General features: G+C 49.4%; 9 protein-coding genes across 9 annotated transcripts; 3 read left to right on the forward strand and 6 right to left on the reverse strand.

Moving 5' to 3' along the window:
• Positions 1–222: 222 nt before the first annotated feature.
• On the forward strand, positions 223–752 carry K444DRAFT_606492 (uncharacterized protein). The gene has a single exon (XM_024879004.1). It carries the CDS (start codon positions 249–251, stop codon positions 534–536), a length of 288 nt encoding a protein of 95 aa, XP_024744475.1. The 5' UTR covers positions 223–248; the 3' UTR covers positions 537–752.
• Positions 753–1,473: 721 nt separating this feature from the next.
• K444DRAFT_606494 (DUF367-domain-containing protein) lies at positions 1,474–3,058 on the reverse strand. Its single transcript, XM_024879005.1, has one exon. It carries the CDS (start codon positions 3,015–3,017, stop codon positions 1,848–1,850), a length of 1,170 nt encoding a protein of 389 aa, XP_024744476.1. The 5' UTR covers positions 3,018–3,058; the 3' UTR covers positions 1,474–1,847.
• A 102-nt stretch (positions 3,059–3,160) lies between these two features.
• K444DRAFT_551035 (VHS-domain-containing protein) lies at positions 3,161–5,487 on the forward strand. The gene is made up of 4 exons (XM_024876527.1): positions 3,161–3,818; positions 3,868–4,537; positions 4,589–5,151; positions 5,202–5,487. Exons 1-4 carry the CDS (start codon positions 3,273–3,275, stop codon positions 5,400–5,402), a joined length of 1,980 nt encoding a protein of 659 aa, XP_024744477.1. The 5' UTR covers positions 3,161–3,272; the 3' UTR covers positions 5,403–5,487.
• Positions 5,488–5,529: 42 nt separating this feature from the next.
• Positions 5,530–6,616, reverse strand: K444DRAFT_658579 (NAD(P)-binding protein; the record flags this gene model as incomplete). The annotated part of the gene is made up of 3 exons (XM_024886275.1): positions 5,530–5,823; positions 5,891–6,067; positions 6,107–6,616. 3 exons carry the CDS (start codon positions 6,614–6,616, stop codon positions 5,614–5,616), a joined length of 897 nt encoding a protein of 298 aa, XP_024744478.1. The 3' UTR covers positions 5,530–5,613.
• A 1,095-nt stretch (positions 6,617–7,711) lies between these two features.
• On the reverse strand, positions 7,712–8,155 carry K444DRAFT_690369 (uncharacterized protein). Its single transcript, XM_024887765.1, has one exon. It carries the CDS (start codon positions 8,111–8,113, stop codon positions 7,835–7,837), a length of 279 nt encoding a protein of 92 aa, XP_024744479.1. The 5' UTR covers positions 8,114–8,155; the 3' UTR covers positions 7,712–7,834.
• Positions 8,156–9,153: 998 nt separating this feature from the next.
• Positions 9,154–9,933, forward strand: K444DRAFT_18260 (uncharacterized protein). The gene has a single exon (XM_024870827.1). It carries the CDS (start codon positions 9,277–9,279, stop codon positions 9,586–9,588), a length of 312 nt encoding a protein of 103 aa, XP_024744480.1. The 5' UTR covers positions 9,154–9,276; the 3' UTR covers positions 9,589–9,933.
• Positions 9,670–11,741, reverse strand: K444DRAFT_690371 (general substrate transporter; the record flags this gene model as incomplete). Its single annotated transcript, XM_024887766.1, has 5 exons — positions 9,670–10,477; positions 10,536–10,842; positions 10,892–11,140; positions 11,205–11,462; positions 11,538–11,741. The coding sequence occupies 5 exons, from the start codon at positions 11,736–11,738 to the stop codon at positions 9,897–9,899; spliced, it is 1,596 nt and encodes a 531-aa protein (XP_024744481.1). The 3' UTR covers positions 9,670–9,896.
• Positions 11,742–13,717: 1,976 nt separating this feature from the next.
• Positions 13,718–15,481, reverse strand: K444DRAFT_18265 (uncharacterized protein). The gene is made up of 7 exons (XM_024870828.1): positions 15,298–15,481; positions 15,107–15,223; positions 14,946–15,038; positions 14,631–14,888; positions 14,537–14,576; positions 13,930–14,399; positions 13,718–13,872 (listed from the first exon to the last, which is right to left on the reverse strand). The coding sequence occupies exons 1-6, from the start codon at positions 15,313–15,315 to the stop codon at positions 14,011–14,013; spliced, it is 915 nt and encodes a 304-aa protein (XP_024744482.1). The 5' UTR covers positions 15,316–15,481; the 3' UTR covers positions 13,718–13,872; positions 13,930–14,010.
• Positions 15,482–18,839: 3,358 nt separating this feature from the next.
• Positions 18,840–19,957, reverse strand: K444DRAFT_606501 (uncharacterized protein). Its single transcript, XM_024879006.1, has one exon. It carries the CDS (start codon positions 19,917–19,919, stop codon positions 19,020–19,022), a length of 900 nt encoding a protein of 299 aa, XP_024744483.1. The 5' UTR covers positions 19,920–19,957; the 3' UTR covers positions 18,840–19,019.
• Between the last annotated feature and the right edge of the window lie 992 nt (positions 19,958–20,949).

Raw genomic sequence — 20,949 nt, forward strand, 5'->3', positions numbered from 1 at the left:
TTTTCTTTCTCAATAATGATTTTGTGTTTTGCATTGGACGCTGTCTGATACCCCACCTTTGAAAACAACAAGTGTGCTAACTTCTAAGATGATCCACTTCTTGAATTTCGGCAAGCCCTTTCCGCACTGCGAGTCAGAAGCTGAAGCTACACTGCCAAAATCAAACCCGAGTTCCTAAATACACGAAATTTTGATTCCTGCGTATCTTTGATACCTGGGTGTCGAGCAACAATGGTGTGCTCGCTCGAATGTCAGCTCTCGTTGGCACGGTTAGGCTCAGCGCGATTTTAACGGCTCTAAAGTTGCAGACGGCGAGCGAGCCTCTGCCTCGAGAGTTGCAAATCAATTCTCATGGAACACGATCTTCTACCACGTTGGCCGATTCTCCAACTAAGACCTTCTCAAACTCGAACATAAACCGCGGCAACCACCAGAGCTGGTCGGAAACCAACATCCTCTCTTCTCACCATCAATCAAACAGCGACTTACTCTGTCTTGCCAGACCTTGGAAGTTCACTTGTCCGGTATTTGGATAGACAATATAGTCAAACTCTATGACCTGCCTAACCTCACATTCTTGCGTGTCATAGGTGTTTCTTTCCCAGAGAGAGTTGGACGAACACGCCCCCACCATCCACCGTCTATACTCTCGACCACTGAGTTCTGGAATGCCCCTTTGCCTATCAAGCCCTTCGCATTCAACCTCCTAGAATCGCACCTCAACTTGCGGTCACTGACTTGGGAGATTTGACGGTCAGTCTCTCCGTCCTGTATTGTGCAAGAGAGTTCCGCGCACACAATGTGAACTTGAACACTATCTTTCAGGAGTTACATGCAGATAACATTTCATGCTGGTAGTAAACTGCGATGTCCGTGGTAGAAACGAAGAAGATAAGTTGGAATGGCTTACCACGCTCGGGTTCTGGTAAGTATTGTTACCCATGGGTAGGTATGCCATATAATTGTTGAAGAGCCATCCTTACTTGAAGTCGTTAGTTTGGGTAGTTCAAACAGATTGACATAAGAGGCCGTGGATACCAAAGTTCTTCTACGATACCCTAGAGAGGTGCAGACACAGCTTCCTGAGTTACACCTCTCAATGATTGATACGACGAATTGCAGCAAGAGGTAGCAGTCTAGCAGATGGATTTCACTGCTTTCAGCTCCTTGAAGACATTGATTACGCATGAGAAGATAGTCTTTGCTATGAGTATTGATAGAAATACCACTCGAATCGTATGGATCTGGTCCGGAAATTGCCCTGCTCTTTGGAGGATTTCACGGGTTGCCACCTCTTTCGATGTCGGAGCTGAAAGCAAGAACTAATTTTCAACGATCCATCATATTCGATTCTGGTGGTACGGAAATGGCAGGGAACCCCGCCCCAAAGCTACGCCTGGATTCTTGCGTTAGGTCGCAGTAAGAATGAGAATCTTCTTCGACTATCAAAGGTAACTCTGTTTGGGGGGGGGGGGGGACCGGCCACGCTGGGGTGAAATTATTCCGCGGGATGTTAGGGAAGTAGACTTGATTGAACGACGTAAATCGGGCCTCGAGTGGCTGTATCCTGCCAAGGTGAAGGAGCTCTTTAATAATGCGGGGGTGGAGTGAAGGTTGTGGTCAGGAAGTCTTGACTTCTGACACCACACGGACTACCCTGATGAAATCTGGGGATAAGAACATGACCAACGGATATGGGCGGTGTGTACGGACCGTCACTTTTCTAAGTTACGGTTCATGAAGATTGACATCTCAACTTGGGAGCAACCAGAGAAGAAACATTTGAAGTCGTATAGCTTGTGAATCTTGAGGGTTTGGGAAGTGTGTTTGCTTATTAAGTTGCCATGCTACCACTTTTTAGGCGCCCCAACAACTGCTCTGGAGAATACTGCGCTGGCAAGAGGCTCTGCCTTTGCTTTCTGCTTCGCTTGAATGCCTATTCTGTCGGTGACTGGAGTAGCATTGATGATATTATCAAACTCGTCATCATCTCCATTGTCCGAGTCTGCCTCGACATCTGAATCTTCCTTCAGTGGCACCGGCCGAGACACTTTTTCCGGGGGTTTCTTCTCTTCGAACGCTGTTGGGTTCGAGAAGGGCTTCGAGGCGAGGACTCTTCGTCGTAATTCGGCCATTTCTTCCTCATCATCTTCGTCGTCAGAGATATCAAACGGATCCTTATCTTCCTCTGGTTCCTCTTCAGCTGGCTTTGGTGGTTTCGTGCCCAGGTACATTCCGCCCATCTCATCCCCACTTCCCTCCCCTTTACGATCTTCGTCTTCGTCTTCCTCGTCTGAACTGACCGCCGCTCGGTGATTCGAATTTCCACCTTTCCACATATCCGTCTCAGGTCCGTTCTCACCATCCGCTCTGCTGTCCGAGTATTCCCTCTCCAATCTGGCCATCCAAGCCTCCTCTGTCTTCTTGATATCCTCTTCATCCTTGCACGCCGCGTATCTCTTTAAGATTGACGAATTGATCTCCAAGAATGCCTCTCCATATGAGAAATGTGACAGTACCTCCTCGGCCCATTCTGGATGTCCGCAGATGTAGAACGCCGCTCCCAATGCTTCCACGCAGTTTAGTCGCCACGGCTTCCCATAATTGACACTATTCGCAGCAACCAGATACGGCAATAGTCTCTCACACTTCCCGCCAATCTTCGGCCACGGAACTTCCTTCACCCTAGCCCACGAACACTCCACCACCGCAGCTCCATATTGCTCCATCAGCTCTCGATCCGCAGGAGAAATTGTTTGTTTTGCATTCGGGCTGATGATGACGCCCGAGTGTTTCTGTCCAACGTGAAGCTCCCGCATAAGTCCAAGTTTCATTAGCTTCTTCCCTGAACATCGCTTTGGGTCGCAGTGGCCCAAATCCCAGCATGCTGCCTTAAAGGAGGGGCGAGATGCGGGGTGATCTCCATCTTCGTCGTCGTTTCGTGGGCCTCTGGCTCGCGGCGCATTGTTGTATTTCTTCCCTCTGGAGGAGAAGTTGTCTTTCTTGTGCCGAACCATGTTGAAGAGCTCTGTGCTTGTGTAGGGAGGTTGCAATAGGGAGGAGAGTCGTTTGTTCACAAAAAAATGTTAGCCCCTCAAAAATGAGGCGGCTCGCTTCGAATCAGCATCAGCCAAGGCACCGATTCGTGTTTGAATCCCCCACCAACTTGCGCCTCACCACCTCACAGCTTGCCTTGCGCAACAAGCAACCTGTTTACATCGCATCCGTCCTACTCGTCGCTGGTAAAATTAAAAATACCCCCCAGCCCCTTCATGGAGGCAACATCTGCGAGGATGGCGGCCAGAGACCGCTTCGGCGCCATGGGTGATCCAGGCCCCTCAACTCTCCAGCGATACATCCAGCAGGCCTGCAGCCACGAAAACCCCGAGCCCAACCTGGCGATGAACCTCGAGATCGCAGACCTAATCAACTCGAAGAAAGGAAATGCACCGCGGGAGGCAGCGGTAGCTATCGTCAATTACATCAATCATAGGAACCCGAACATCTCCTTGCTGGCTCTCAACTTGCTCGATATTTGCGTCAAGAACTGCGGATACCCGTTTCACCTTCAGATCAGTACCAAGGAATTCCTTAATGAGCTCGTGAGGAGGTTCCCTGAGAGGCCCCCGATCAGACCGACGAGAGTGCAAATGAAGATACTGGAAGCGATTGAAGAATGGAGGGGCACAATATGTCAGACCTCTAGGTACAAGGAGGATCTGGGATTCATACGGGATATGCACAGGCTGCTCAGTTACAAGGGCTACGTGTTTCCGGAGGTTAGGAGGGAGGATGCTGCGGTCTTGAACCCCAGTGATGTCAGTCGACCAATGCTTCAAGCCTGGAATATTGCTAACACTATTACAGAATCTAAAATCTGCGGAAGAAATGGAAGAGGAAGAACGGGCGGCGCAATCTGCGAAACTCCAAGAATTAATTCGACGTGGCGGACCAGAAGACCTACAAGAAGCGAATAGATTGATGAAAATCATGGCAGGATATGATACCCGGACGAAGACGGATTACAGAGCAAAAGCGGCAGAGGAAGTCGGAAAGGTTCAACAAAAAGCGAGATTACTGGAAGAGCGACTAGAAGCCTTCAAGCCAGGCGATGTCATGGTCGAGGGAGACGTCTACGAGGAGCTCGCCTCAGCACTTCAGAGCGCACACCCAAAGATCCAGAAGATGTGCGAAGAGGAATCTGATGATCATGAAGCTGTGGCAAAGTTATTGGAGATCAATGACAGCATACATCGAACGGTGGAGAGGTATAAGCTAATGAAGAAGGGAGATGTGGATGCTGCATCCAGGATCGCAAAGGGGACACTAGGTACGAGCACTGGGGTGGGGAAGAATGCAGCGAACGAGCTCTCCTTAATCGACTTTGACGCCGATGCGGAGACCAATGGAAGCAGTTCTGCGGCCCCAACTGGAAGTCAGCCTGGAGGATTAGAAGACGACCTATTAGGTCTTTCCATGTCTGATAGCAGCTACGGACAAGGAGGTGGAATTACTCTCGGATTTGGGAACAATACGAGTGAGCGCTCCCGAGACGAAGTATGCCTTGCGGTGATACTAACATTGGCAGACCTACCTGGCCCTGCTCTGATTTCATCCACAACAGAGCACAGCACCGCGAGAGGGCCCACGCCTACTCGATCACCAGCCCCACCACAAGCTCCCACCCAACCTAAACCTAACTACTCTCCTTTTTCTGCCTTTGGCACTCCAGCTCCACAGTCAACGACCCCTCAGCCTTCCTTATTCCAGCAGCAGCAGGCCCAGCAGCAAGCGACCCTTGCAAAGCAGCAACAGCACGCCCCGGCACTAGATCCCTTCGCAGCTTTAGCTTCGCCTGTACGACAATCTACACCGCAGCAAGCACAACCTACACACTCTATTTTTGATTTCGGCAATCGCCAATCAGCCCCGGCCGCAGCTGCGGATGACGACGAATGGGCTTTTTCGTCCGCGTTACCAGAAGGCCTCCCATCTGAAAACACAATTTCAGTCAGCGAAACAGCTCTAGGCATCTCGCTTCATGCGACCCGTGAACCGACAACCCCAGCTGTGATCACACTGTCCTTATCCTTCTCAGGTAAAACAGATCAACCAATATCCGACTTAGAATTCGCGGTTGCAGTGACCAAGGTAAGCTCGTTTCCACTTTCCTTTGAGCACCTCGCTGACCTGGCTTGTAGAAATACGCATTGAAACTACAACCACAGAGTGGACGAAGGCTACAGCCTCATGAACAAGCTGGCGTGAAGCAGATCGGTCACCTGACAGGTGTCGAGCAAGGGAAAGGAGATACGGTCAAGTTACGGTGGAAAGCATCGTACAAGGTCAATGGCTTACCAATACAAGAACAAGGAGAGATTTCATCATTAGGTATTGCGTGATGAAGGGAGTCATATAGAATCTAACACATTTATGGCTATGGCCACAGCCGACACAGCCGAGCTCAGAGAGATTACATGCTTGAGGATGAATGAAATATTTCAATGTTTTGATGTAACCTGGAGTCAGGTTTCATCAAATTTATGCCATCATCCGTTCCTTGCTTTCATCTCTACCCTGCTTTTATCTGCCTTCGATTTCAGCTGTTGGCTCCTACAACTTCCGGATCCTCAAGTGATATAAATCCCTCTCTGCAATCTCCGCACTCTTCTCCAAGATCTGCTCCAAGTCGTCCGACACATCCCAGTACCTTCCGCTCAACCTCTTTACCCTCTCATCACCACCCTTATCCTTCTCATTCCCAGCAAGGACAGCAAGTGCAACCATACTCTGAGCCGGGAGGTCGATGCTATCAATCATATACTGTTCCGCTCATCAGCAGCCACTCCATAAAGCAAAAGGGGATAACAGAAAGGGGACGAAGACCCACCTTTGCATACCCACTCAACAACACCTCAAACTCCTCCCCGATCACCGCGCCCTTCCCCAAATACGTCGCCATCGTCCCCGGCTGAATCAAGAAATTCAGCACCCCCAGCTCTCTCAATTCCATGTCCAGAATCTGAATCCCTTTTTGCACTGCCGCCTTACTCGCATCATAACTGCTCTAAAATGGGAGCGGTAAATCAGCAGCTGAGCTCCCGACCGTTATCACTGTCCCTTTCCCCCGTTTTTGGAAACCGGGGAGGACGGCGTGGAGTAAGGAGAGGGGACCCTTGACGTTGACTTCGAAGACTCGCCAGTAGGCGGAAATGTCTTTCTCCTGGGGAAAGTGGGACATGCGGTAGATGCCTGCGTTATTAACTAATATATCAATCTTCCCCAACTTTTCCTCAACATGGCAGACGATAGATCCTGGGTCAGCGAGAACGTCGCCGGTGATAGCGAGAACGGGAGTCCCGTATTTCTCCTTGATCTCGGAGGCGAGGGTCGCCAGATCGGCGGCTGTGCGGGCCAGGACAGCGACGGAAGCTCCAGCTGCTGCGAAGGCCAAAGCGGTGTTGCGTCCGATTCCTCGACTGGCGCCGGTCACGAGGGCGATGCGCCCGGTGAGGGAGGTGGGCTTGTTGAGAGCTGCAATGAAGGGGTATGGCTCATGGTGTTGAGTGATACCCGTAGAGAGGTTGAGATCGACTGAGTCGAGATCCATGGACATTTGGTAGTTTGTTTTGGATAAGATGAGAGTGGGTGATGGAGAGAATTGAGAGTGATTTTTTAAAGGAGATGGAGGTTGTACCCAGTGGGACTAAATCATCAAGCGGTTTTCGTCGCGTTATATGTTTTTCTCACAAGTGAGGAGCTCACCTTCGTCTGGAGGTGACTTATAAACCTCGGTTCGGGGGTACAGCACGTTTCTTACAAATTCAATCCATTTGGAATATCTGTTCGCGTTGAATTTCCTGTAACTGTGCCATTCTCGAGCCAATTTCCCTCCATAGGGACTACAAGCGGTTCCACAATTGCAAAGGGGGCATTAGTAACAAGCGTCCGCATCGGCCGCTTCGCGGCGCGCATGGAATTCGAGCTTTGATTCGTCACTTGAGGCTGCCGAAGCGCACGCCGGAGCTCACCACCGCGAGGACTTCTTCACCCTTTAGAGATGGCCTCGATAGCATCAATTATGGAAAATAACTCTCCAAGAGATCATTCGTGCGAAATCATCTCTTTGCAAAGCCGTAGAGATCTACATTTTACGGTTGGAACGTTCGATATAGATCGTGGGCAAAGTGAATAATTAGCCCCTCACTGATGCTCGGAGCACTCCGTTGATCTGTCACGCCTTCAATACCTAAGAGTCTCAACAGTAGTATCTCGTGCAAGTCTAAAGAGAGTAAGAACAACATGCTTGGGAGCTCTGGGATTTTCTGACACTCTTGGGATAAGTTTGATGCGTCAAGCCTTATGCTACAGTCGGTCCGACCCAAACACGACAAAACGCTCGCTCTTTTACGCCCATAATAACTTTTCAACCACAACCTTCATTAATTTATACTAAGTGATGCGATTATAGAATAGAACCAGGCGAAAAATACCTATTAATCAGATTTTTGATATAATTTGTGGTTCATTAATAATTAAGGCCTAAAGTGCACGGACCCTTTTTACTTTTTTGATTTTTCGTCATACAAAACGCAAATATATTTGCTCGCTAAGGTCACGTGAGCCCGGACTTTAGGGAGAGATCGCGGCATCTCACTAGCCTTATTATTAATAAAATAATAATAATTAAGCCCTATAAGCTTAAATGAACCTTCCTAAGTACTAAATATAGCTTTTTCTAGTGCCATATATATTATATATATGGTGGGGCTATAATTAAATAGGTTTCAAGCTCACTTTTAGCTGAACTAAATCCATAAACCTAGCTTCTTATTTAGCTACCTTCTTTCCCTTCCTTTTGCATATTATCCCATTCGTCCATTACCTTTTTAGATATCGTTCTATGGCGTTTTTGCTTCTTTACGCACCAAGCAGCTTGTTTAATACTTAATCCCTTCCGGTACGCATCCATCCAGCGGAACATACGATTACAGAACCTCCGTATGGTTTCAATTGAACAAGCTTCAAGTGCCTCTACCACCTTAGCTTTGGTATCTGGGAAGCTAGTCTTCTTTACTTGACGATATCGAGTTTTGCTATACCCCCAATACATCTCAATTGGGTTGATCTCGCTGTGTAACTATAGGCTTCTCCAAAATAATTATTCATTACACTAGTAAAAAGCTTCCGCTGAACCCAAAAGAGTATCGAATCTTTAAGCTCTACTTCATTACTTGGTTCGATATCTGAATTATCAGAATCATCCTCTATATTAGAGGGTTTCCCATGCCGTTTGTCGATAGTCGCTTGGATTGTAGCTTCTTTAGCTATGGTGAGAACTGTAATTGAATCAAGAGTTGAATCAGCTCGCTTGCGCTTCCGAAGGCTTATAGAGGTAGCCATTGGAAGGAAGTATTCGAAAAGGGCACTTGATTGGGTTTGTGGTTGTTGAGATATTAATATAATTATGGAAGAGCGGTCAACTTAGAGGGGCAGTCACGTGACAGCCAAAGTAAAAAAATGACCATACAAAGCGCAAAAATATTTACTCGCTTAATTACATATATTATAACTCCCTTAATAATAAAGATATTATAATTTTGAGACTATAGAATTGATTCCTAGCATATATAGTATAGTTTCAATTAATACGATTTATATTAATTGGTATTGTGGTGGTTTTTATTTTTTTTTGTTGTGTTTGGGTCGGACCGACTGTATCCATTTTGCATCAACTAGTGCTAATGCGGTGAACTGGGAGTGCAAACATCGTCTCATGGCTTAATTAGTTGAATTTCCTGGCTGGCTGGGAGTAGAATTGGGATGACTGCTGCCATAGAGTCAATCATATGGTGGTAGGAGGACCCGCTGGCGGATAATCTGTTGTTTGATTGGCTCGCTTGGATGGCAGTGAAGGTGGAGCGAGCCCCCTATGATTTCTCCAGTGGCATTTATTGGGACCCTATTCGACTTTCCGAAGCTACTTTTATATGCCGAACGGTAACAGGATATTGGCATGCTGTTATCCATTTGTCTTCGTTCCCCCAGTACCGCCTTTCATAAAGCAAAGAAACCTCCCATTTGCTTCAAACCTGCTCACATCCAGATCACTTCACTAGCACAGCACATCTTCCTCGGCCTTTTCAAATCCAGACTCCCCTCATAGTGCTCGCTGCTATCCCGCCATGGCGTCGAACCTCCCTTTCAAGAGTGCCTAAAGTCAGTTCTTCCCGCCGAAACCCAAATTCATCGAGAAAGACGTGCCTGCCGGCCTCCATGGCAAGGTCTTGTGCCAATTGTGGTATAGGCCAAAAGCTAGCCCGGATCCTCTATGCCAAGAACTCCAAGGTCTACCTAGCTTGCAGTCCCGAAGAGAAGGCAAAAAATTCCATTACAAGCATCAGGAAAGCTGTGCCCAAGTCGAGTGGCCAGCTAGTCTTCCTTTCTCTCGACCTCGCCGACCTGACAGAGGTGACCGCGGCAGCGCAGAGATTTCTCGCCCAGGAATCAATTCTACACGTCCTCTTCAATGACGCAGGTGTCATGACCGGGCCGGCTAACTCCCCGCTCAAGACAGTGCAGGCATAAGCTCGCCCCGGGCGTGAACTGCGTCGGTACCTTCCTCTTCACAAAGCTCCTTACGCCCACGCTGCTTGCGACTGCCGGGTCAGCGCCACCTGATACCGTCCGAGTCCTGTGGTCCTCCTCGGTCGGACTACAGTAGTTTGCGCCTGATGGCCGCGGCATCGATATGGACAGCTTGGACTACCATATCCCCAAGTCACACGTGAAGCACTCTCCCACCTTTATTGAACCGAAATATAGACTCTTTTCTCAGTCATCACGCTGCGGAAGCTCACCAAGTGTTTTATTTCTTCTCACCAATCGCCCATGCCTTACTCGTTATCCTTGACGTCAATAATGGTCGACTTAAACTTCCTGGCAGGAACCTTGCGATTGAACAAGATATCGCTTTCACGGTAAGAGCGATGCTTGAGCTCCGGAAGAAAGAAGAAGGCCATCCCCCAGCAGACGCAAGCGGTGCTTCCCCAGACGTAACCGCACTTCCCAGCGAGGTTCCATCCTGTCGGGTTGAGCATCTGCGAGGCTAGATAGATCATGGGAATCTCCGCAACATAGTAGGCGGCGCGACCGACACCGGTGCTCAAAGCGCGAAGACGGACTGAGGACGTCTCGGAAATGATGGTGTACGAGATCGGTCCGAGGGTACCGGCAAACACGAAGGAGATGATGATACCTAGACAGGCCTGGGCGTAATTAATTGCATTGCTCGTTGGGACAGAAGCGCAGATGCCGAGGATAAAGAGCAGCACGACGTTGGTGGCTGTGCCCCAGAGATAAATGGTTCGACGACCGAACCAGGCGGTGAGAAACCAGGAGCACGCGTTGGCAACGAATGAAAGACACGAATTGATCAGATTGAGCTGGAAAGATTTGTTGGTCGAGATCCCGGCTTCTACGCAGGGAGTCAGTCATCCTCCATGCTTGAAATCTGCCAGAGGGGAGCTACCCACGCTCGAAGAAGAAAGTTGCCTGGTTGGCAATCAGGTTACCAGCAAAATTCTGTGACGCGTACATCAAGCAGGTGATAATTGTTCGCCTCAAATCGGTACCCTTGATAAGGTCGAGGAGGGAAGGGGTACCACCAATCTGAGCTTCGATCTCAACGGTTCGCTCCATCATGGCCAGTGTCTGTTGAGAGTTCTTTCCGGATTTCTCGCCGAGGCGCTCGATAGAGCGAAGGGCTTCCTCTTTGCGTCCGTGACGAACAAGCCACCAAGGAGATTCGGGGGCGAGGAAGATTAGGACCAAGAGGGGGGTCTAGACGAGTCAGCTCTCGTAGGAACAAGACCTGAAAAGAGGGACTCACGGGGAATATCCACTGCAAGGCAAGAGGGATTCGCCAAGACCACTGATCGTCTCGCTGATTGTAGCCATAGGTGGCGCCGGCGACAATGATTGAACCGATAGACCAACTCATTTGCAGAGTAGCTGTGCAGGCACCTCGAAGGGCGAGAGGAACAATCTCACTGGCGTAGGCGGGGGAGTTTGCAATGAAGAGTCCCCAAGGAACGCCTTCCAGCGCTTGTCCAACCGTAAGAACGGTCAGTGAGTCGGCCTAAGTAGATGTAGTCAGGCGATAAGCTCAACAATAGGACAGAAACAAGGCGGAGGCCACTCACAAAGAAGGAAATGAAAATGGTGGCGTTCATAAGAATCAGGGCCAACATGGTAGTCCAGCGGTAGCCGAGAAGGTTGGTGATGGGCCCGGCCAAGAAAACCCCGATAAAAGCACCACATTGCCCGGATTGGAAGAGGGCGCTCTGCCACCTGGTTGGGATCGTCCATCCGGATCCCTCCACCTGGACACCGTACCTTCTTTGGAACGCGGGGAGCGCGACAAAATTACCGCTCAGGAACATGTCGAACGACTCCATGACCTAGGTGACCTACATCAGCTGTTGTTCTGCCTGCACGAGAGGAAATAAAGTCGAGTCAAGTCAAAGGAAACCCACGATGGTGAAGCACATGATAAACGCCCATAAACAAGCCCAGGGATGGCTCTTGACCGCCTCCCATACGCCCATCTCATGCTCGCGGTTCTCGCCGTCGACGGCATCGCCCATGAGATCCGGGTTGACCAAGACCTCGGGATACACAGCGTCGACCTGCTCGCCCCCGTGGACCTCATCCTTTGCCTTGATACCTGTCGACATTTTGAATTGCTCGCTGTGTCACCGTGCCAATGCGAAGTGCATGATAGGAACGAAAGCCAAGGAAGAGAAGGCTGGGCGAGTTGGGGTCTTATGTCTTTTGCTAAATCTGCGCCGTAACGCATGTGTTCACACTCACTGGATGTGCACTCCCCTCTGCAATGTTGTGTACATGCCCGTGCTACGTGGATTCACTTGCATGCAACAAGCGAAAAAGATACTGGGGGTCGGACCGAATATTTCCATGCACGGGGTCCCTGAGCCCCTGCGATATCTGGCTCGTGGCATACTTCGTGATACCTTTCCTGGCGCTTCCACTACACGTATCCGCGCTTTCTTAGCCTCGTGACATCAGTGACAACGGCAACGGCGCTGTGGCGTAACGCCCCTAAGCCCCCAATGTCTAACTGGTGCGTATACTTCGTGATATTTGACTTCGCGCTTTTCCAACCTCGCAATATCAACGGCAACGGGGACGGCGTCCTTATCCCGGCGTGGCGCTAGGCAGCTAAAGTCACGTCGAGGGAATTTCTATCCTTTGGCGTCCCTAATAGCTAATAAGCGCCCGCAATATCTGATTGGTGAGCGTACAGAGGTCCCGCCCATACTCAGTACTCCGTAAGTATTACGACGCCACCGCAAGCTTCCGAACGCCACACACTATTTCAATACTCATAACTTTTCCTGCAGACAACCAAAAGCCTCTATCTAAGCACTAAAATGATCCCTAGGAGGAGGGCTGTACATATATCTGCTTTTGGTGTTTGGTGGTGCGTTGTAGTTGTAATATAAGGTGATAAAGTTGAGACCCCTACAAGTAGCGTCATACTGTGTAATACTTAGGGTTGTATCTCCGGACTTCGAGATATCTTTCCAAGTTTCCCCGCGCTTTCCCAACCTTGCTAACTTTACTCCCTTCACCATTTCCCTCAGCGACTCTTCTCTCGTCAGGTGCTCCGACGAATGTGACATCAATCCTTGCTTCAGCCGCCAATATTTTCGCAATGAACTGAATTCGAGAATCGACGTGGAAACGGCGGAACATCACACGAGTTAAGGGAGTTATGGGAGGACAGATTGTCGCAGCCCGTAAAGGGACAGCACACACTATCCTCGTTACCAGTTGAGATTTCTAGTGAGGTTAGTCTTGGCTACGCCGCGCAAAAGGGTGAGCAGACCTGAGCCTGAGATGAACCCGGCCTGAACCGAGCCTGAGCAAGGCAACCCCGCTCACGTGAAACATAGGAGTAGGAAAGAGCAAGCATTCTAACGAGGGAACAGCAAGATCTACCGACCGGAACGGAAGGAAGATGGCGGCACAGGTTTGCCGTTCGGGGATATGGGCCCCGGGCGGAGGGATCCCTCACGCGGATTGAGCGTTGGACGTATGTCAGCACCGGACAAGCTCACTAGCGGGCATTTTCTCTGGAGCTGATGACAGTTCGCGAGTCATGGAGCTTGGTGATAGCTCCTTCACCAGCCGGAACACGTTCGGCTGGTCGGCCCCCGCTCGCTTTGTTGACAAAGGCAATGCTATGGGCTACAAGTACAGCACAAAAGTGAGAACTCAGATCTTGTTGGTAAGTCTCTGGCCAACGAACGCAACAGGGCCGTCACAGGACGTTCTGTCAATCGGTATACCAAGTGGATCGAAGACGGGAAGGTAGAGAGTCAATGGCAGAGGCTCATATTGGAGATGTGGAATAAGAAGAGGTGGTTTATCTGGCTGAACACGATGAGGTCGATTGATGCTTAAACCCAAGAAAGACGGGAAATAATAAATTTCGACCTAGGATACATGAATTAGTCGGGGTTATTGAGAAGAGGAACAGTGTGGAAGACGAGTAATTCGGGAACGTGAGAATCGATTTTGACTGAGAAACGTTTGTCGGGGATACCTCTTGTCCAAGAGGTGGAGATTCTGGACGCAGAGCTGAAGGCCAGGTCCGGAAAGTGTGCAGAATCAAACGTAGTACACCAGGAGGGTATCGAGGGAGGGCAATATTTGGACTGTGAGCAGAATCAGATGCTATGGAAGAGGAGGAGATTGTGGAAACGAAGAAGCGAGCCCAAATTCTGAGCCTGATCGGGTAAAATCTGATTGGAAAAGGTGTGCACCAAAAATGATCCAGCGTGTCTAATTAGCCCAGCAGAGTTTAACGCGAGGACTTTGGATCGCGTGATTTGGACTCACTTCACAACTCCAGCTCCCCGTCAGTAGAGTAATTGTTACACGCGCCAAAGGGTTACCCTGTCACATTCTATCGGGCACAACCTACAATCTCTCGCCACTAGCTTCGCTTCTAACGCCATGTAGCTCAATGCCAGGTTCTTTAAGTTGTGCGAAATTCCCGTAGCTACTCTGGCTTTTCCGTTGCCCAATGGCCGACCCAGATTCCGGATAGCTAACATCGTGATGAATGTACTTGCGTGTGAAGGTTGACGACAAGCCTGGGAGGCAGCTCATAACAACAATTGTCATGACCTCGATCATAGTAAGAATTGAAATGTGTTCCAGGCTGGCGCCTCTATTTAGGCCCAAGAGGACAGCTCGGAGAATGCTGATAATAATGGTGAGTCCGGCAAGGCTGTAAACACCGCACACAGCCATGCGAATACGTGGTTCGCTGATTTTAACGAGTGCTGGAAACGGCAAGATGCACACTAGCGTTGTTAGTGAGATGTGAGACTTAGATAAAGTCGATGGAAGATCACTTTGTGATACATCAACTACACGTGGACGAGCAACCTCTGGGAAAAGGGACGGCGAAAGGGGGGAATCTTTTCAGGATTAGACGTACACCAGAAATCTGTGCTAAGATGGAGCGCAAGATGCAACCACTATCTCCTATATTAGCCCATCCCAGAATAAATACTAAAGGCAGCGTGACTTACAAAATCCCAAGCATGTAGGATACCCGGACATTGTTTGGCATGGGTTATCGGCGCGTCCCAGTTGCGGCTTACTGGCAAGCATTTAAGAAGATATGTAACATAGACGAGAATCCAGGTAAACCCGAGGATATATAAGGTACGAACTGCCCAGACGTGAACAGCAGATATACCCTCCGTCACCCGGATGTGTAGTATATTGAATGCAAACTTAACGCTCCAGATACATGCAATGTAAAAGAATGTATTGGCGTAAGTCCAGTGGAGACGACCACGAGTTAGCTTTCAAATGCGCTAAAGGGGTGGTTTGAGACGCATCTTGCCAAGCTCCACAGCGTTTGTCACAGTCGAAGGAGCCGCCATTAACTGGTATTGCTTTATTTGTATGCCTCCAAAAGCGACTTCCATTGCCTAAACATTATTATTAGCCATCTAAATCAAAGCAGTCATGTTCGACAAACGTAGGAATGAAAACTAACCAAGGCAAATAAAAGCGTTATCTCTAGAAATGTAAACTGGCCATTTTTGACAACCCGGATGTAGAAGCGCAAGCAGAAAACAACAACGGATATCGCTAGGCAGACGACAACAACCACCTAGATAGACATTAGACTCAAGTTAAGCAACCAAAAGAAATTGTATCAGACTGAGGGCCGATTTAGATGCGTACCTGCCCTTTTTCAACCATAGCGACGAAATTCCAATGCGTGAACGGTTCCGGTGCGATCTTGGGGCAAGCGCGGTCGGGTGTTCATGTTGTGATGGGACAGCATCTCATCGATGAATAATTATAAGATCTCCAGGCGAGCAATGGCGGAAACTGGGAAGGAAGAAAAGAAAGCTAAGGGCGCCATGTATCGTGCGCGACTCCGAAGTGGCTTGCCCTTCCGAATTCCCCGCGGCCAAAGAGCAAGCATGCAACAGCCAATGCGTGTTTGACATTATTTGGGCAGCCCCAGGTCCCTTTTATTGGTACGCCATCAGGCCAGAGCGGCAGGGATTTGTCACGACGGTGTGCCAAATGGTCCAGCAGTTAGCACAAGTTTCAGCCCCAGACTCGCGCACTGACCCTCCTTATACTAAAGGACTTCGATCTTCACTCATCTTTCGTGAGCCGGCTGCGTTCGCATCTCCTCAAGTCGTTCCCTACCAAGGGCACGAACAACGTGACCCAACACCTGCGTGCCACCAATACCACAAATTGATAGCCACTGGCCGCCCGTTCCAAACCCACGCCTTCGGAACACTAGTGCTAGGCGGTGTGAGGGGAGATTGCTTATTTCTTTACTTCTTCTTGTACCACGTCAAAGCAACTTTTCCAACTGCAGCTTCACAGCAAAGGTGCCTGGAGATGAGCCTATCCGCAAGAACAGGCCGCTGCCCTTAGACAGTCAGCTCGGCTCACCGTAACTCACCTTCAGCTCGCAAGAACTGCGAAATCGAAGTCCATTCTCTCCCGAGCGAAACTACCGCCTCCAAACTCCGAGATCCCAGGATTTCTTTTCCTCCACCGAGCAGCCTATCCCCCTCTCCTCTAGCCGTATCTCTTCAACGGGGTGGGCATCTTCCCAAACCGTTTGCCTGACGAGCCGTTCTTATGCGTCAAGTTCGACACGAAATCTCCTACTCGGACCGGGGATGCCGACGGTCTGGTCTGCCAACCCAGTCCATTCTCGGCACTTGCCTTCAGGTCCCGTGTCCAGGAAGTTAGGAACCCCACATTCCCCCGCAACATCATAAGCGATGCACGTGGATCACTGTTTCACTTTTTGCCCCTGGATGGTCCGCTTCGGGCCATGAGAGGAGGGTTTTAAACACGAGTTATTGTATCGTTGAGGGTGTATCTAGCTAGAGTCTACGAAGGAGGTTTCTAGAGGCTAAAGGAGGTTGGTTGGGAGAGCTGGTCTCCCTTGGGAAGCCCAATCTCACTCTCCACCAACCAACCAAAAGGAGGCCGGGGTCGGCGGATAGGCCGTAGGCGATGATTTGGGAGATCTTCGCTGTGCGAGAAGGCGGTGCATTTCGGACAAGGAAGGTCGGTCAAATTGGCCCGCTCACCTTCACCGCGGATTCAACCGAGGGCACGGATGTTTTCCCAGCGTCATTATTGGGTACCAAGCCCTTGTACAAATGTGCTGATCAGCGATCACCCTCCAGGACTCGATGTGCCAATTGAACGAGGCGAAGCCGTCATCTCGAATACGAAGGCGCCCAGCGTTGAAAATCGTCCAGCTGCCAGCAGCCAGGGACACCAAAATCGCTACGTTTGGAAAATCGTACCAAATCTCAACGGAACGCCTGAAAATCATTAAAAGTCATTTGTGTAAATAAAAAGAGGAGATCTAACTTTCGCGAAATTTTTATGATAATTAAATATAAGGGGAATTGTGAGAATTTCTGTATTGCCAAGGTCAAAAGGGTATTACGAAAGCGCGCGGCGTTGAAAACCGTCCATCTGCCAAACTGCGAGGAATACCAAAATCGCTACGTTCAGAAAATCACACCAAATCTCAATGGAACGCCCGAAACTCTTCAAAAATGCTTTATATAATAGAAAAGAAGCAGATCTAACTTTGGCGAAAATTTTATAATAATAGAATATAATGCGGAATTATGAGAATTTTTGAATGCGAGCGTTAAAATTGCGCCCGTCCTCGCTTATCGAGTTGGACGGATTTCAATGCCGCTCGCTTTCGTAGACGAATTTCAATGCACTCACCGTCATAGGGTATCCAAAACTCAAGGCTGCCCAAGCGCCGGCTTGAGAGGGGTGGGATGCAAGTACCGATCATATTATCACCAGATCATCGCAAGATGAGGACCTTTTTCAGGCAAGGGGGAGATCGTAATCATTGCTGGAGAGTAAGGGTCATCATGATCTGGTGCTGTCAAGAGTCTGCCGCCAGGGGCTAAGCGAGAACAAAAGGGGGTGAGTTGTTCACCAATTAAGCGAAGCTATTAATGCGATCGCAATTTCTTGGAATCATGTCCCGGCCACCGCTCAACGACAACATTTTTGATTGGCAAAGCCCTCTTTGTTCCCCTTTCCTTTTTTGTTGATAATTCTTTACGCCGTCAGAGGAGCTCTTGCACTATAATAGAGCGGGCTCTGGGCTATGGAGATGCTAGATTTCCACCGGAAGACGTAGGCTCTACGAGATGGGGCGCTTTTATTACATGAGTTAACGTGGCCGCCTAGATCTTATCAATTCTTTCTGTCTACAATGTAAAGGAAATCACCAAGCCGAGTACCGATGTCGTCTGTGTCGAGCCCCCAGCTGACAATCTCCTCGTAGAATATAAAACACAAAGCGCTCATTGAAACGTTGGAACGGCATCAGGATGGTATCAAAAGCCAATCCAATAGAGTTCATAGTTCTAAGGTGCGTCCTCGCACTACGTTGACAACTTCGAGATCCCCCTCACATCTTCTGCACGTCCACAATAACCACAGGAGCGCAATTGCCCTTTAGGGAGACCAGCCAGGTGGGCTCAGTCCATCCGAAATAACGGAAATGGAATGGAGCGTTACGCCAGCATTGCCTCTGAGGATCGTGGTCCGTAATGCGGTAGTACTGATTCTGTAATACAAAACGGCGAAGATGTCCAATCTTTTTATGTGACTCCACCTTAGAAGTACAACAATGTTAATGTTAAGGAAGAGAACGCAGCCGGCACAATTGCCAATCCAACGTGAAGAACAATGAGGCCGTGAAACCCTCAGTCGTTATGATCATTTAGAAGCAGGGAGGAGGTGCCTTGGGTGCCGAAGTCTTTGTCAAGTGCAAGGCCAGACGCACGACCTTGGCACCGAACATAATCCCAAGAAAGCATGCGTATTCAATTCAGATATATATATCGAGGCAGCGAATGTTCATAGAGTTAAATAAAGAATCATACTCTTCTTAACTATAGCTTATGACAATGGTAGAAGTGGCGAAGTTCGCGGGATTAATGGATGCAAGAAATATCCAAGCTGTAAACGTATTTCTTATTAAAGAGCAGTGGCCCCCCTTAGGCATATCTCCGGGTTATTCGACGAACCTAGAGATAGTTCAGTCGTGGAATCCACTAGTCCAGAACAGGTTGCATCAAAACCCGTGGCAACCACCTTTTACAGGAATGAGAGTCCTTTCCCGTTCAATCGGAGGAAATTTTTATTACTACAATATTTTCGAGAAGTCATATTCACATGAGCTCTTGGCTTCTGAGGAGCAATGAAAATTCAATGAAGTATTCGTCTAATATGAAAAATCGCCATACCAACCCACCATACCACCACCATACTGCTACTAAATGAAACTAGTTCAAAAATGCCAAAAGATGTTTTACTATTCTCACATATCTCTACCATCCCTAATCCCTCCGTAAATTCCACACTACTGGTGTCTCCTACAATAGCCAAGCAAGGGCTGCGGCTGCAGCGACCATTCCAAACAAGGCTCCCAGGCGCTTGCTCTGAGCGTCCGAGGTCTTCGACGTGGAGGCCGGGGTTGACGATGTTGGAGTTCCGCTGCCAGCAGTGGTCGATGCACCACCGAGGGCATAGATCTGGATACCCTTGGCCTTGACCGGCACAACCACGCTCCCAGTGCTTGGATCGACAGACACCGCATGCGCCGTAACGTTGTCCGTCGCGATCTTCTGCAGCACGGTGCCGTTGGCCGCGATCACTGCAAGGATCGGGGTCGGCACTCCGTTCACGGTATTCAAGTACGCGGACGCGTAGTAATAGCCCGTCTTTGCCGAGTATGTGACTTGGTCGCTGCCGGTGATGCCGCTGATATTGGCGACGATGGACCCGGTGGTCACGTTCATGATGTAGCTGGCTGCGTAGCCAAAACTCGAGACTTGAGATCCAGAGCACCCGATGAAAACTTGATCCGACGGTCCAAACACAATCCCGGCTGGGGCACAGGAAGGAATTGGAAGGGTCTTGGCGATGGAGAGGCTACCCTTGACGACGTTTATCAGCTGGATTGCACCGCCTGGAGCACCGGTCGTCTCGGGAACAGAGACGTAGAACTGCGAGTCTCCCGGATTGAAAGCTGGCTGCTCGAGACCGCTTGCCCCGGGAAAACTGATGTTGCCAACGACTGAATGAGTAGCGGCATCGAGGATGTTGACCATAGGTGGCGATTCGTTGGCGTTGGTCACGACGACAGTCTGGGTTGAGGGGTTGTAGGCAAATTCGTCGGCACGCTTTTTCGACCCCGTGGAGATGTTGGCAACAATGGTGTTGGTGAAGAGGTTGATAACTTTGACGGTGCCGTCGCCGTCCCCAACGTACATTTCATTGCGGTTGGCAAGGAGGACGATTCCGTCAGGACCGGAAATTGAGGATGAGAGTGTGCCGTTGACGAGACCGGTGACGAAGCCCCCGATGAAGCCAGTTTGCGTCTTGTTGGCTAAGGATATAACATGAACACCTTTGTTGGTGCGGTCAGACAAGTAGTATGTCCCGTTGTAAATGGCGCTCTGATCGGTAGATGATGGTGTTCCCGGAGCCCATGGTACAGTTGCAACTAGGCTATAGAGATCTGCATTGGCTCCAATAGCGAGGGCCAGGAGCGCGGTAGATTGAAGAAGCATGTTGAGGGGAGGAGATATTTGAGATACTCAACAAAAGAGTCCTTGGAGGGGATAAGATGTATTTGCCGTGTTTGACAAAAGATTCTTGGTGGGCAATACTCTCTTTATATCCGAATAATGGAACTGTAAAGCTCCATTCGTGATATCTCTTGGAAATGACAAGAGCGGGGACGATTGATTCTCTCTTGCCTCCGAGGTTTCTAGATCAAGCCAGGGGTTCATGGTGTGGTTTCACTGACGCCCGAGAAATCCCGCGGGAAAGGTCCTGCGATGAATGAGATCAAAGCTAATATGTTTATCAGTTCTGGATGCAGAATGGCTCAAACTGTCAAGAACTCTCTGGATTCGCAGTGATACTCGTGTGTAGGACGGGAAGAAAACCCCTAGCTTGAAGTGTGTTTCTAGCACGGTCACCTCCACAAAACCTTGAATTCCGGTGGTCGCATTCGCTAGTATCCCTTGTTGCGGCGACTGTGGATCCAGAGAAGGCATGGGTTTATTTACCCAAGTCACCAAGCGTGTTTCCTGCACTTGCATTCTTCATTTTCTGCGAATCAGCACTCCGCTAAGTCATACTGCTGCTTTCTAGACGGAACAGACTACATGTTCTTGGTACCCCGCAACTTGAGACCTTCCGTGCCTGGAAGGATGCAGACTTCCTTGCACTTACACCATTTCCCACGTGGCAGATACCGGGATCCGCAAGCGCTTGGAAGCCAATGTGGAGCTC

This window comes from Hyaloscypha bicolor (genome assembly GCF_002865645.1).
Source record: "Hyaloscypha bicolor E unplaced genomic scaffold K444scaffold_10, whole genome shotgun sequence".
NCBI classification, from domain to species: domain Eukaryota; kingdom Fungi; phylum Ascomycota; class Leotiomycetes; order Helotiales; family Hyaloscyphaceae; genus Hyaloscypha; species Hyaloscypha bicolor.

Excerpts from the sequence above, each read along its gene's own strand:
- K444DRAFT_606492 (XM_024879004.1), top strand. The coding sequence starts at position 249 with ATGTCAGCTCTCGTTGGCACGGTTAGGCTCAGCGCGATTTTAACGGCT.
- K444DRAFT_606494 (XM_024879005.1), bottom strand. The coding sequence starts at position 3,017 with ATGGTTCGGCACAAGAAAGACAACTTCTCCTCCAGAGGGAAGAAATAC.
- K444DRAFT_551035 (XM_024876527.1), top strand. The coding sequence starts at position 3,273 with ATGGAGGCAACATCTGCGAGGATGGCGGCCAGAGACCGCTTCGGCGCC. Across the intron at positions 4,538-4,588 it reads CGGATTTGGGAACAATACGA|ACCTACCTGGCCCTGCTCTG; the intron begins GTGAGCGCTCCC and ends TAACATTGGCAG. Across the intron at positions 5,152-5,201 it reads TCGCGGTTGCAGTGACCAAG|AAATACGCATTGAAACTACA; the intron begins GTAAGCTCGTTT and ends CCTGGCTTGTAG.
- K444DRAFT_690369 (XM_024887765.1), bottom strand. The coding sequence starts at position 8,113 with ATGTATTGGGGGTATAGCAAAACTCGATATCGTCAAGTAAAGAAGACT.
- K444DRAFT_18260 (XM_024870827.1), top strand. The coding sequence starts at position 9,277 with ATGGCAAGGTCTTGTGCCAATTGTGGTATAGGCCAAAAGCTAGCCCGG.
- K444DRAFT_18265 (XM_024870828.1), bottom strand. Across the intron at positions 14,577-14,630 it reads TCCTACATGCTTGGGATTTT|TGGTTGCATCTTGCGCTCCA; the intron begins GTAAGTCACGCT and ends TATAGGAGATAG. Across the intron at positions 14,400-14,536 it reads TCTTAGCACAGATTTCTGGT|TGTGCATCTTGCCGTTTCCA; the intron begins GTACGTCTAATC and ends TAACAACGCTAG.
- K444DRAFT_606501 (XM_024879006.1), bottom strand. The coding sequence starts at position 19,919 with ATGTACGTTGGGGACGGCGACGGCACCGTCAAAGTTATCAACCTCTTC.